The sequence below is a fragment of the Saccostrea echinata genome, unplaced genomic scaffold (assembly GCF_033153115.1).
Source record: "Saccostrea echinata isolate AGI-Se365-2 ecotype Australia unplaced genomic scaffold, CSIRO_AGI_Sech_v1 ptg000001l, whole genome shotgun sequence".
NCBI lineage: Eukaryota > Metazoa > Mollusca > Bivalvia > Ostreida > Ostreidae > Saccostrea > Saccostrea echinata.
In genome coordinates, this window is record NW_026889750.1 from 5,119,592 (window position 1) to 5,132,256 (window position 12,665).

General features: G+C 30.9%; 2 protein-coding genes across 2 annotated transcripts; one reads left to right on the forward strand and one right to left on the reverse strand.

The window, feature by feature from the left end:
- Positions 1-5,665: 5,665 nt before the first annotated feature.
- On the reverse strand, positions 5,666-6,740 carry LOC133181867 (complement C1q-like protein 2). The gene is made up of 2 exons (XM_061316509.1): positions 6,545-6,740; positions 5,666-6,069 (listed from the first exon to the last, which is right to left on the reverse strand). The coding sequence occupies exons 1-2, from the start codon at positions 6,738-6,740 to the stop codon at positions 5,666-5,668; spliced, it is 600 nt and encodes a 199-aa protein (XP_061172493.1).
- A 2,897-nt stretch (positions 6,741-9,637) lies between these two features.
- On the forward strand, positions 9,638-11,674 carry LOC133181876 (uncharacterized). The gene is made up of 3 exons (XM_061316521.1): positions 9,638-9,643; positions 10,031-10,154; positions 11,277-11,674. Exons 1-3 carry the CDS (start codon positions 9,638-9,640, stop codon positions 11,543-11,545), a joined length of 399 nt encoding a protein of 132 aa, XP_061172505.1. The 3' UTR covers positions 11,546-11,674.
- The last annotated feature ends 991 nt before the right edge of the window (positions 11,675-12,665 follow it).

The window sequence follows — 12,665 nt, forward strand, 5'->3', positions numbered from 1 at the left end:
GGGCCAGTATAGTGGACAATCTATGTTTTACATATGTTAGTTGGTTTTAAAGCTTTTGTTCCTTAGAGTATTCTTACTCATGTTGGAACGTCACTAATTGGTGGAGGAGGACTGCAAGTTTAGGTCTGCACTTATGGTCATTGAGTAGCAAGCGATCTTGTTCATGCCAACACTTTTACAAAGGCTTTCGAGGCAAAACTGTATTTTGTCTTATATAACAACTCTTAAATTTTCATATCTTATTTAAGCATCCCTATAATGTGTATGTGAATAACTGCATAAGTCGTTCAAATTTCGTTCATTTTCACAGAGAGAACAGTATTCCTAATTTAAAATTGTTATTTGGTGACCCAGAATTCTTGAGTTTCAAAGCAATGATTGAAATTAGCACCTTTCAGAAAAATAACTATAAATTAAAAAACGAACACGTTAACTGCAATAAAAAAGCTTTGTCTCAAGTAGGTGACACCTAATAATAATGTGTGTATTCAAGTCTTTCAATAATACATGTTTACGAAAACTAAAAATTCTGTTTACAACGAAAGTCATTTTCAATCTACAGCAACTTTATTTTAAAGTTGCATCACATAAAAAAAATAAAAATTATGGATTCAATCTCTTTTTCATTTTCTACAATAACCCATTCTTAGTTTGTAAATCAGTTTGTTGTTTTTATATTTTTTATCATTTACAGCAAGTTTTTCATATTTTCAAGACTTCGAAACATTGATATTTGCAATGTGTAATATATATTCCGTACATTGTATATAAAAATATGTGTTGATTAAGAGATGAAAAATATTCTCTGAATTGACTGTAAAATGTCTAATAAGTTGCAATTTGATAGACACACTGTTTTGAACATCAAATAGTATCAAACATTTTTTTTCAATTTATTTTTTGGTAAAGATAGATGAAGATCATTGATAGTTATAAAACAGTTTTGTTGCACTCGTGGCTGCAGTAAAATTAAAAATTAAAACCACAGAACACAAAAATTCATAAAGTGTTGGCAACGTCAAGTGGTTACGATATTGTGCAATATTTATTGTGAAATATAAAGATAACAAACAGTATTCAAGCTCAAAGTCCATTTAGACAATACAAATCGGGAGCAGAACAAACAATTAAGGACATCCAAAAACATCAGAGGTGGGATCAGGTGCCATTGAGGAGTGAGCATCCCCTGCCGACCGGTCACCCACCGTTTGTTGTTCGTCGTGATCGGGAAAACGGAAATTTAGTGTGTAAATAATGGCCTAACAATTAGTATGAAAACGTCAGTCAGCATTTTGACTTAAGGTTGTGTTTGCTAACAAGGTCATTGTGTCTACCATAAAACTTCCGAAAAGATGACTTCAAACGAGACTGTTGATATCCTTGATTCATCAACTTGTTTGTCAATAGCTTTTCTCGTTTTAGAAATTGTTCATACGTAGAACATGCACTTGCGTAACGATTCAACTGCATGGGAAACAAAAACCTCATATGCTGGTGATAAGGGTATATTGCTACATAAGTAAGGGAAGTTGATGATTGAACAATTGAAGTCATCACGTTTATCATAAAGCTTTGTTGTTAAGTTACCATTAAAATCTTTTTCTAGTAAAATATCCAAATATGAAACAGATGAGTCAGACTCTGTAGTATCTTTTATTTCAAGCTAACTGGGATATATCGAGTCGACATCTGAATAGGGATGGCAACGAATATTCGAACATTCGAATATTCATTCGATGAGTTGATATTCGAATATGAATTTAAGATTCGAATATTCGGTGTTTTTCAGATTTCATAAAAAGAAGTACTGTGATTGATAAATTTTGGAATTATCCCTATTTAATTTACTAGCGATCAATTTCGATCGATTGATTTCTTTCACTCCTTTCTTATCTTATAGATCTACAAAATTACATGTATTTTGTTTTGAGTAAGGTGTTAATGAATTGTACAGTAATGTTTTGTGTATAATACAAAACGTACTTTCATAGTTTTCATAAGTTAAATACGATCGGATCTAGAATAGAGGACAACAAAATGAAAACCTTCCTCGAATGTCTAAAAAGTGAAGAGTATACATACTTATCTAAACACATTTAATTGATCATTAAATGAGTGTCCGATATAGAATTAGTCTGTAATTAATATTGTAAAGGGCTCAATTTCAGAATAAATGTGTAAATTACTTGATTATCTCGGGTTGTACAAAATTCTGAGTTTTATATTCATTATCGGGAAATTAGTTAATTACCTACCAAAATTGTCTATGGCAATATTTGATTATATTTTCAAAAAATTGTATCAAAGATTATAATCATATCTCTTATTAGGCAGATAATTGTAATTTATTACACGTATTGAAATCTGAACATTATATCGTTACGACTATCTTGCCTTTGGTAAGACGACTGGTCCCTCAGTTGGAGCTACTATATATACACGCTTCATTTGTTAAAATTATACTTTTCTACATTTAAATCAATTATTTATTTCAAACATTGACAAATATCAAATGGAATTTTATTGTACACCTACAAAAGTCTTCATACAATTTTACTTCCAATATAAGTAAACCTACGCTAAACCTTTCATGAAAGTAGGATGATGTATATTTAAAATAAAACATATTTTATTTATTTTATCGAATATTCGAATATATTCAAATACTTTCATTGAAAATTCGAATATGAATTATTGACAAAATTGACATCCCTACATATGAATGAAAGTAACTACATGTGTATTGTTAATTGATAATACGTCGTCGATATATTTATCTCTAAAGGTCGAGTTGAACGCCAGAGCAAGTGTTTCTTCTCATGTAAATTCTGCTTCATATGAATACAAAAATAGGTTTGCTAACAAGGGGGCGCAATTGTAACCCATGGGAGTCCAATACTTCATAATTAAAACTCACTAAGTATTTAAACTTGGCTTTATATCTTGAATCATTCCCTATTTATGTCAAAAACTAGCTAAAACATATATTTAGAATATAAAATATATTTTAAAGTTTATTTTCCATCACAGGACAAACACTGTAAGCAACCAATGTCAACCAGAAATATTCTACTGATCAATTTTTCTTTATATTTATTCATAGTTGATCAGAAATAATTCTAACGAACTAGTATTTGTTGCACTCCTGACCAAGAGCATGGAGTCTTTAAAGGAGAATTGTGAAACGAAAATTAAATCAGAACTTGTTTCAGTGAATTTGAGGTGGGATTACTTGAATTTCATAACAATTTTTCAGTGTGTTTATTATTTTTTTTTACATTCACAAAAAAATCAAAGAAAAGATAAAACGCATCTGAATTGATAAAATTGAAAAAGAAAAGTGTTTTGATAATAAAACTGTAAATAATTAGTACTAAATTATTCAAATAGATCACTATTAATTTAAAAAAAATGTATTTATTAGCATGAATAATAGTCTTTTCATCGTATAACTTGAATTTTTTTTTTTTTTAAAAATGTGTTGCAATCCTGACCATAAAAATTTAGATCTGAAACACACACAGACCATCCTGAAATTGATAAATCTTTTTGGTAAAATGTTCTTTGTGTTTTTATTTTACAAAATAAAAATCAGAAAATCATAAACTGATAATTTTTTTCATGCTGGGGAGCAAAACATTATATGTTGCCCTCCTGATATTATTGGGTATACAAAGATGTTTGACTCTCATTACTGCTGCTTGTGATTAAATTTCTTTAACATTTTTATGTTTTATATTGCACGTCAGTTATTGTTTTACACTTTGAAAATTCTTTTTTGACTTAATTATCTTTCAGCTTTTTAAAATCAATGTTTTTTTGGTAACACTACATTTTTCCTGTTGTATTTCTGACATGGTATAATTTTTTTTCAAAATCAACAATGACCAAAATTGGTCAAACAAAAATTGCTACAGGCTATATTTAAAGCCCAATACTTTGAAAATTATCAGGAAAGTCTTTAATTCCAACATTAACTATTATTATTTATATCACAGATCTTTTAAAAATATTGAATTTTCAAAATATCACAAAAAGGTGTTACAATCCTGACATTTTTAATATCATTTTTGGGTATAACTTTTTTGTTAAGTTATATATCAATGAGATATTTGGCAGGTATTTAGACATTATTTAAAGACATATACTGAGTCATAGAAATTTATTTCCATTGCCTGTATTTTTAGTGCAGGTTGAAAAATATGTGTTTGGTCATTTTTTTTAATTCACCCATATATATGTTCCAGCCACTAAATACACGAATAAACCTGTTCTATCATCATATCAGTTACCTTAGTTTGTCAGTATTCCTTCATGGTCTGTTCTTTTCCAACAGTAGGTATTTTGGCCCCAACATAAAAAGACAAACAGACTCCTCTAAGTGGTTTTGATGAACCTCACAGTTATGTTGTTTACCAGATAAAAAATCCTCATCTTGTATAAAGCAATAATGAAAATACAAAATAAATTTATTTGTAGTTGACCATTTACAGAAAGAAGAATGTAGTGCTTGTTTCTCCATTCTTCTATCTGTTTATCCATTCTATGCTTTTTGAGTTTAGCTCAACTAAAAAATATAAATATAATCAAAATATTATTATTAACTTCATAAATGCAGATTTGTTTTTGGAAGAACAATTCTACCCTGTCAAAGGTCTTTGAACTTTAGGACCCTGGTCTAAGTTTATTGATATTGTATTTAGCTCAGTTTCAGAAATACTATTACCCAATTTCATTCACAGTTGCATTCTAGTAAGAATAATTAAGCTGTGTTAAACTGTATTTTTAGACCTTATTCATCTTTTCAACATTCAGCTTATTCTACTCTTGTGTTAACTAATTTAATTAACTATTCTAACGCATTCCCTTATACTTTATTGAAAATATGCCTCTTGGTAAGAGGATTTTATTATGATTACTTTGATCTTACATTTCTTTGTTTCGTTTTAGCGTTTTTCCTGATTACTGTTTGTTGATTCAACTTTTTTTAAATGCAGCTACAATGAACAATTCAAAATTGCCCAAGTTCATTAGCCTTGACCATTTGAGATCTTCACCTTGCATTTCCTTTTCAGTGACTATATAGTTAATGAATATCTATTTACTTAAATTTATACTAAAAAAAAAACATCTTGCTGAGAGCAATTTGATCATTCTCAAATGTTGTGACCTTAATCTTTCCGATAAACATACATGTATCCCCTGTTTCTTGATTATGTAAGACAAATATCTTAGTCAGAAAATAAATGTTCTGATGACATGTTTTTACTTTACTTTTTGGGATTTAAGTTATTAATTGAATATTTAGAAAATATATCTGAGGTTGACAGTATGACTTAAGTGCCTTAAGTGCTGAAGAGTCCAGTGTAACTGTAGCCTTGGCATTGCTGTAGATCAAGGAAGTTTTGTCTGTGTGTCAGACAGTGTCCCTCCTGACACACAGTGATAATTATTCAAAAAATATAGTATCAACATCAATACTTCAAGATATGTCACCATAACTAATATACATGTAACATGAATATAGCTAGCGAATTTTGTCTTTACAGAGAAACGATTCAATCAGAATTTTTTCTATTATTTATTGTGTAATTTAATCATTTCTTTTGAATTATTATGACTGTATAAAGTCTTTCTTTTCTTTTCCATGATTTTTTTTTTGGTGTTAGTAAAGCAATGTTCCTGTAAATCCTGAGTATCCACCGTGACTTATTGCAGTACTTTGACCTACATTATCTACTTTCACATGATCACCTCGATTCAGTTTTACTATGACAGTTCTGCTTATTTGACCCCAAATAGAACTGTTATGAAGTCTCATATGTACATTTGCTACATATGTCCTGTTTACTTTTATGGCAAGCCAAGTATCTGCTTGGCAGAGAGTATCAACAACAAACATATATGTTCCCGTCACTGGACACACGAATACCCCTGTTCTGTCATCATATCCATTTCCATCGTTTGTCATGATTTCATCATATTTAATGGTCTGTCCTTTTCCAACTGTAAGAGCTGTGGCCCTAACATAAACAGAGAAACTGACTCCCCTCGTTGGTTTAGATGAACCTACAAATTTAAATACAAGAAAAATCTTATAATGGATGTTTATAAATCAATTAGGAGAATAAAAAATTGACATGCATTTTGTTTTAACTATTCTTATGCTTAATGCACTGCCAGATGTTTAGAGTCTGGAATACAGTGCTTGTCATGTCCATGATTAAAAAGAAAATAAATGCTTGATGTAAGTGACCTTAACATATTTATGATATTAATCTTGCATTTATTTTCAGTGACTTAGTGTTCTATATTCTCTAAATAATGGATCTATTTATTTAATTCTTACTCAGTAACATCTTACTGAGAGCAATTCAATCATGACAAGATTTTATAACCCTGAACTTCTCTATGAACTAAGCTAATGTTTTTAAATTTTGCAAGACAAATACAGGAGAATGCATGTTTCATCATCATTTTCGGGTAATTTTAATTTTTATTATCAAAGCCCTTATGACATATATTTGATTTTTAATAAATGTACCTGATGTTGAGAGTTTGACCAGTTCCTTTAGTGCTGTTGAGTCCAGTGTAACTGTAGCCTTGGCATTGCTGTAGATCAAAGATTTTATGGAATCAAGGTTTGTCCGTGTGTCAGACAGTGTCCCTCCTGATACATGATTGTAAAGATTATTAACAAACTGCATTGTTAACATCACTACTCGAATATATGTAACCATTTCTTCGTTTTGCAAAAAGGAAACTGAAATAAACAAGCAAAACATCACGGATTATTTATACAAGTGAAGCATGCACCTGTTACAGTTAAAACTCATGGAATAACTTCATCAAAATATCAAATAACACAAATAATCAATCTGTAGGTAATAGTAGGTAATCTTTTGGTGTTATTTTGCAATGTTTGTATACACTTACTTTATTTTTTCAGGAGAATTGGTCGCTGGCTTACTGACATTTCTCCCCTATCACACATGATTCAGAACAACCAATCAACTGTCTGTAAATTTACAATGAAGACAGTACCCTGGGCAATGCCATGGATATCTTCTCTAATCCTTAAAGACTTTATAAAACAAATGGTAAATGTTTTATGGAAATTGTTTCTCTTTTTAGAGATTAAATATGAGTGACTGGACTGTACCATAAGAAACATTTAGCTCTTAATAAAATATTGTTACAGTTTTAGTACATTTATTAACATATCCTTTAAGGGTCAGGTATCAAACTGTGTGTGTGTGATATGGTTAATCAATGTGTTCTTCCATTTCCTTCATTTGCCCATCAACTCATTAATGAGAGTTTTATTCACTTTACAACCTTCACTGCATAATTGTAGGATGGTATGATAGATACAGATTGACCTTGGGTTTCCATACATAGATCAAGAATACGACAGCAGATTATTGATAATCATATCGCCATCAATACAATTATGATGATAAAATTTGAGGTCACATAATTAAAGTTCAAGAATTGATTATGTATTACTAGTATATCAAGTTTTATATCCAAAACTCTCAAACTCTAAATTACTTTTTGTATGACACAAAGATTTTAATTTTGAATAGTTTAGCAATACTGTAAACCAACTATTATTCGCGTCAACTTTTATTCGCGATTCATCGGTTTGAAATCAATCCGCAACGATTAATTTTCGCGACTGAGGAAACATTCTCTACAAAAACGAAGCGAAATAAATTGTTCACGGCGATAAATATTCGCGAGTTAGAGTAGGTCGCAAAACTCGCGAATATTTCTCGCAAGCGAATAAAAGTTGGTTTACAGTAACACTTATTTTTCAGACAGAGTTTCTCCTTCCGGAACTTTTGTGCTCAACCAACCAGGTGCAACATAAGACAAATATTGTAATTCTCATTTCAAACCATACAGCTTCACTCCTCCAACAGATGTCAAGAAGGCAAGTCGTTTGTAAATTCTAAGTTAATTATTAGCATTAATTAATATTCGATGATTGTTCACATCCAGTCTTAATTTCATATCTATTATACTGACGATGACACTTACTTGAAAAGATGTGACATTGCAAGTTTTAAAAAATGAGGGTATTATCTGTTCAATATAAAAACAGTTTTACAGAGGAGAAAATGTTTCAAACTTTTAATTATTTTATGGCCTGGACACAGTTGCATTGTTTACATTTTAAAATTTCTGTTTATTCAAAAATAACTTCAGCTTTTGAATTGAACTAACATGAATGTTCTTAGAATTTAATGACAACGACCTTTTTCTTTACATTATGTCAGAGATCTGTGTTTGTAAACAGGGGGCAAGCTCTGTTAATGTTTAACGGGTGTGTTCAATTTGTTTACTCTGCACACATCAATAAGCACGGACTGACAATACTGGTAGTTGGTTTTGCTTTCTCACATTTCTACTCTGAATTTTCTGGATTATAGTTTTATTATTTTTCATTAATACTCAACAAAATTTCTACTTTTCTTAAGTATTAAGGATAAATTTTACTTCGTGAAAGTGCCAGGATACCGGTATTTGTCAATCAAACGCGTCACGAAATTCGTAGTTTGAATAATCTGCAGCTAAAGGAAGTTTCTTAAAACGCTTTTATTATATTTTGGCGTGAATTGCTTTAGCAACATATAAGTCATGATATTTTACTGAAAATTTTAGAAACTATCAACTTCAAATCTGCGTCCAAGCTCCTTTAACAAGAATATTTAAATATCTACTGAATTTATGATTATTTAGTCTAAAAGAGAATATTAATATAAACCACTATCAGAAAAGTATGAATCAGGGAAATTTTTAACCAATCCCTTTAATTTGAAAAAAAAATTCTTAAGGCAAATGGTCACACATGAAGCACAAAAAAAATCATACAGACTCCTACAAAACAAGTTATTTATAAAGTTATTTATAATACCAGTCTGCCTTGGGGGTAGAGTACTCCCCCCCCCCCCCCCCCACCCATTACTTCTGACTCTTCAGGATAAGGAGCCTTAGCATTACTAGTACTTTTAGTCCTGCTCTGGTTATAAAAGACAAAACACTGTCCATTGAGCTTACTCTCATACTGACCATTATTGGTTAGAATAAATCAAACATTTAGTCAATCTAAATCTCCTACAGCTCTTGTATTTTCTTAGATGTGTGTGGCACTCATTTAAGGTCAAATTTTAAATACCACAAGGTTATCAATAAACTTTTGACCCTTGCAATGTTTCCAGATGTTTTAAGGACCTTCTATACACCAGAGGAAAAGATTTTTTGAGGATTTACAAAATTGTAGTGCGTAAAGATGTAAATATTGAGCTTATCTGTTATTTTTTCAACATAGGGTACTTTGCATTTACCCCCAGGAAAAATGTGCAAAGACAATGAAGTATTGATGAATAGAAATCACTATTGTTTACTTTAGTGGGCAAAATACCTGTAAATGAAGTGTTCAATCTATCATCTTGGCCTATTTAAGTTTTATCAATGCTTGATTTGATAACACATTATGTCATAAACTGTACATTTCATTTTATTTTTATCTAGATCAAAGGGCGGATTACTCTTCCTCCATAAAAATATCACAAAACCAAGACTCTTTAATGTGCAGTGTATAGAGGGCTCTTAAAAGTTTAAATTTGAAATGGATGTAAGTTTAAGAGTTTGGACCCACTTTGACATGTCTTTTGTATTTCCACATATTAACAATGGAGATATTTACATTATAATTTAATTCTGGTTGTAACACACTTTTTGATTGGCTGAAAAATTAGTTTATACTGTATAACCTGGGTTGCCTTCGTCACAATGACTTGCGTCAAATCCGTTTGACGTTACATTCAAATTTTGTACAATTTAATGTCATATTTGAGGTGAAATTGTCTTTTTTTCCTACACTGAATGATAGAAAATTAAATTACAATTTCGCGGTTTATAAAGCGTAAACTGTGCCAACCCAGGTTATACCGTATAACTTGGGTAGCTATTAAATTCATTCCTTAAATAACTGTAATTTGTTTTACTTTACTACTTATAGGTTGTGATATTTGCTTTGATAACTGGTCATAGAAGTGATGAGAATGGAGTTGGAGAATTCTGTGTTACTTCCCACCATTTTTCTGTCAATGGACATATCAGTAATAAAACTTTCAGTGAAGCAGGTAAGGAATTTAATTTAAAAGTTTTATTTTTGATAGTTTAGAGCCTTTTTGTATAGAGGGATGTGCCAATAGTAATTTTCATCCCTTAAGGTCAGACGATACGTTCCTCATAATGTCTGTTTTGCAAATCTTCGTAATGTATGAAAAATATTCAAAATTTTAATTACCTTCTGATTTCTTAGCAGGTTTCTTATCGTCTTAAAATAATCGAAACACTAAAAAGTGTGATATTGACAAATAAAGTTTTTCCCAAAAGAATTATATAGGAAACATCACCCTCTGGTATCTTGCACAAATGCCTGGTAAGGTACCTCAATTTTTTGTGAGTAAACATGTCAAAGTAGCAATACTTCAATGACAAAATCTTGGAAAAAATTGTATATCATTGAGGAACGTATCATCTGTCCTTAACAGAAAAGTATTGAGTAAATGAAAATTGGATGGTATATCAATACCTTGTGTCATTTTTGTCTCTTATTAATTTTTGCAGAATAGGCAATAAAAAAAATAAAAATGATTAAGATGAAAACCACTGTATACTAGTCACTGGACTTTTGCGAGGAGCGCTGACTTTTACAAGCGACGCTAGGACAATACATGGAAGCTCTTTTGCGATATAAATTTTAAGCTCAACAGCTAATTAAACAATAAAAGGAGACCATTTCAAAGCACATATTACGTTGTCTAGGAAGGAACGGCAACCACCGTACCCTCAACCCCATCCCTTCCCACATTGACCAAATCTTGCTTAGTTTTAATTCTGGAATGTTTTTTCCTTATTTGATTCCTTCAGAAAATGAGATTGAAAGGAGATACTACTCCTCACGAATAATTAAAGTTATGTAATTCTGCGTCCCATCATCTCTTGCGTTGAATTGCATACCAGTAAATCATGTTTGTGCCCCAAACACCATAACTATAACCACTATTAAGGTTTTCTTATCTTTTATCAATTCCGTACCTCCGTACATAAGGCAGGTTTAAATGTCAAAGTAAGCTGTCAACTGTAAAAGTCATTTTTTACTATTTTTCATCTTATAAAGCTTGTAATCAAAACTACAATTGATTTATGTTTATTAACTTGACCCAGCAGTCTAATTTTATCTTTTTTATTTGATGTAGGAACTCCTCTTGGATGTGCTAAACAAGTTTTAAGTGGTGTAGAACCCAATAAACATGGTACCTGGTTAAATGGCAGAAATGGTTGGTGTGATGGTAGAAATGTGTTTCCATGGGTTATTGACATTACTCAACAAGTTTCTCTAGGCAAAAACAATCAAATTACATACTTTGGCTGGTTCAGCGGGACAAATCCAAATCCCAAACATTATCCAGGAATGATAGCAATTTATTCCTACCTTGTTTATTACAGATCACGACTGTACAGTTGAAGTTACTGTAATGTATGGACATTATGTGATCAATAGCGAATTTTTAAGTTGTCTAGAGAGTGTTTTGAGGTGCAAGACATAAGGACAGGAAATGGGTATATGGACCAAGAGGTCCCCATTTATGTGATGACCAATTTTGAACCTCCTCTAACATACAAAGTTTGGTATCATCATACCCTTTGGTCTTTCCATTTCATTACTTACCTCTTTATCTCACTTTTTTCAAAACGGTGCCTTAAAAGTTTTACAGTGCCTGACACAAAGCATACGGACAACTGTAGGATATGTTCTTTATTGGAAGCAAAGTTGTTTCATTAAGGTCAAGTTGAATATTAATTGGTTCAAAATATTGTAAAACTGGTGTTGTCAGTGAATAATCTCTCTGTACGGAGAATTTTAAACTATTTCTGCCAAAATTATCCATTTAAATAAATCAACACTGATCCTGGTTTCATAAGATTTGAATGTAGATTGAGAAACATGAAAATATTAAACATCTATTTCTTAAATGTTGTATATAAATACATGTACGTTTATTGGGTATTTTTGTGCTAGAAATGTTAAATTTTTGAAAAATTAAATAGCAAAGGTGTTATTGAAAGGTTGATTACATGCTTAATTGAAATTCTCTGATATTATTATAATATCGATTATTATGTCTTAAAGGTGTCCAAATTTCACTCTTGGCCTAAGGTGTGGATTGGAGTTGTACTTTTATTGATAGAGAAAGAAACACAGATGTGACATATATGCTGATTTTGTTTAACGTAAACATTTTGATGGTTCCATCCTTGTTGCTGATCGATTTTTGAATTTGTTCAGATTTGAGTTCACACTAGCAAGTAAGCTGTCTTGTAAGTTATGTCATTCTTGAGACAGTAGATAAAGAAAATTATTTTACAATAACTTTTCTTGACATTTGTATCCCAAATTTATTTTTCACACATTTTTGCCTCTGAGCCATGACGCATAAGGTTAGGATGGGTCTATTATAGTGAATGATTTGTTTTGCAAAGGAGGAAAATGTTTTTTACATGTATTTAGGAAAAAAACATTCATATCTATATGCAAACATTCTTATGTTGTGCAAATTTAATTAATGCATATCTCATCCACATCT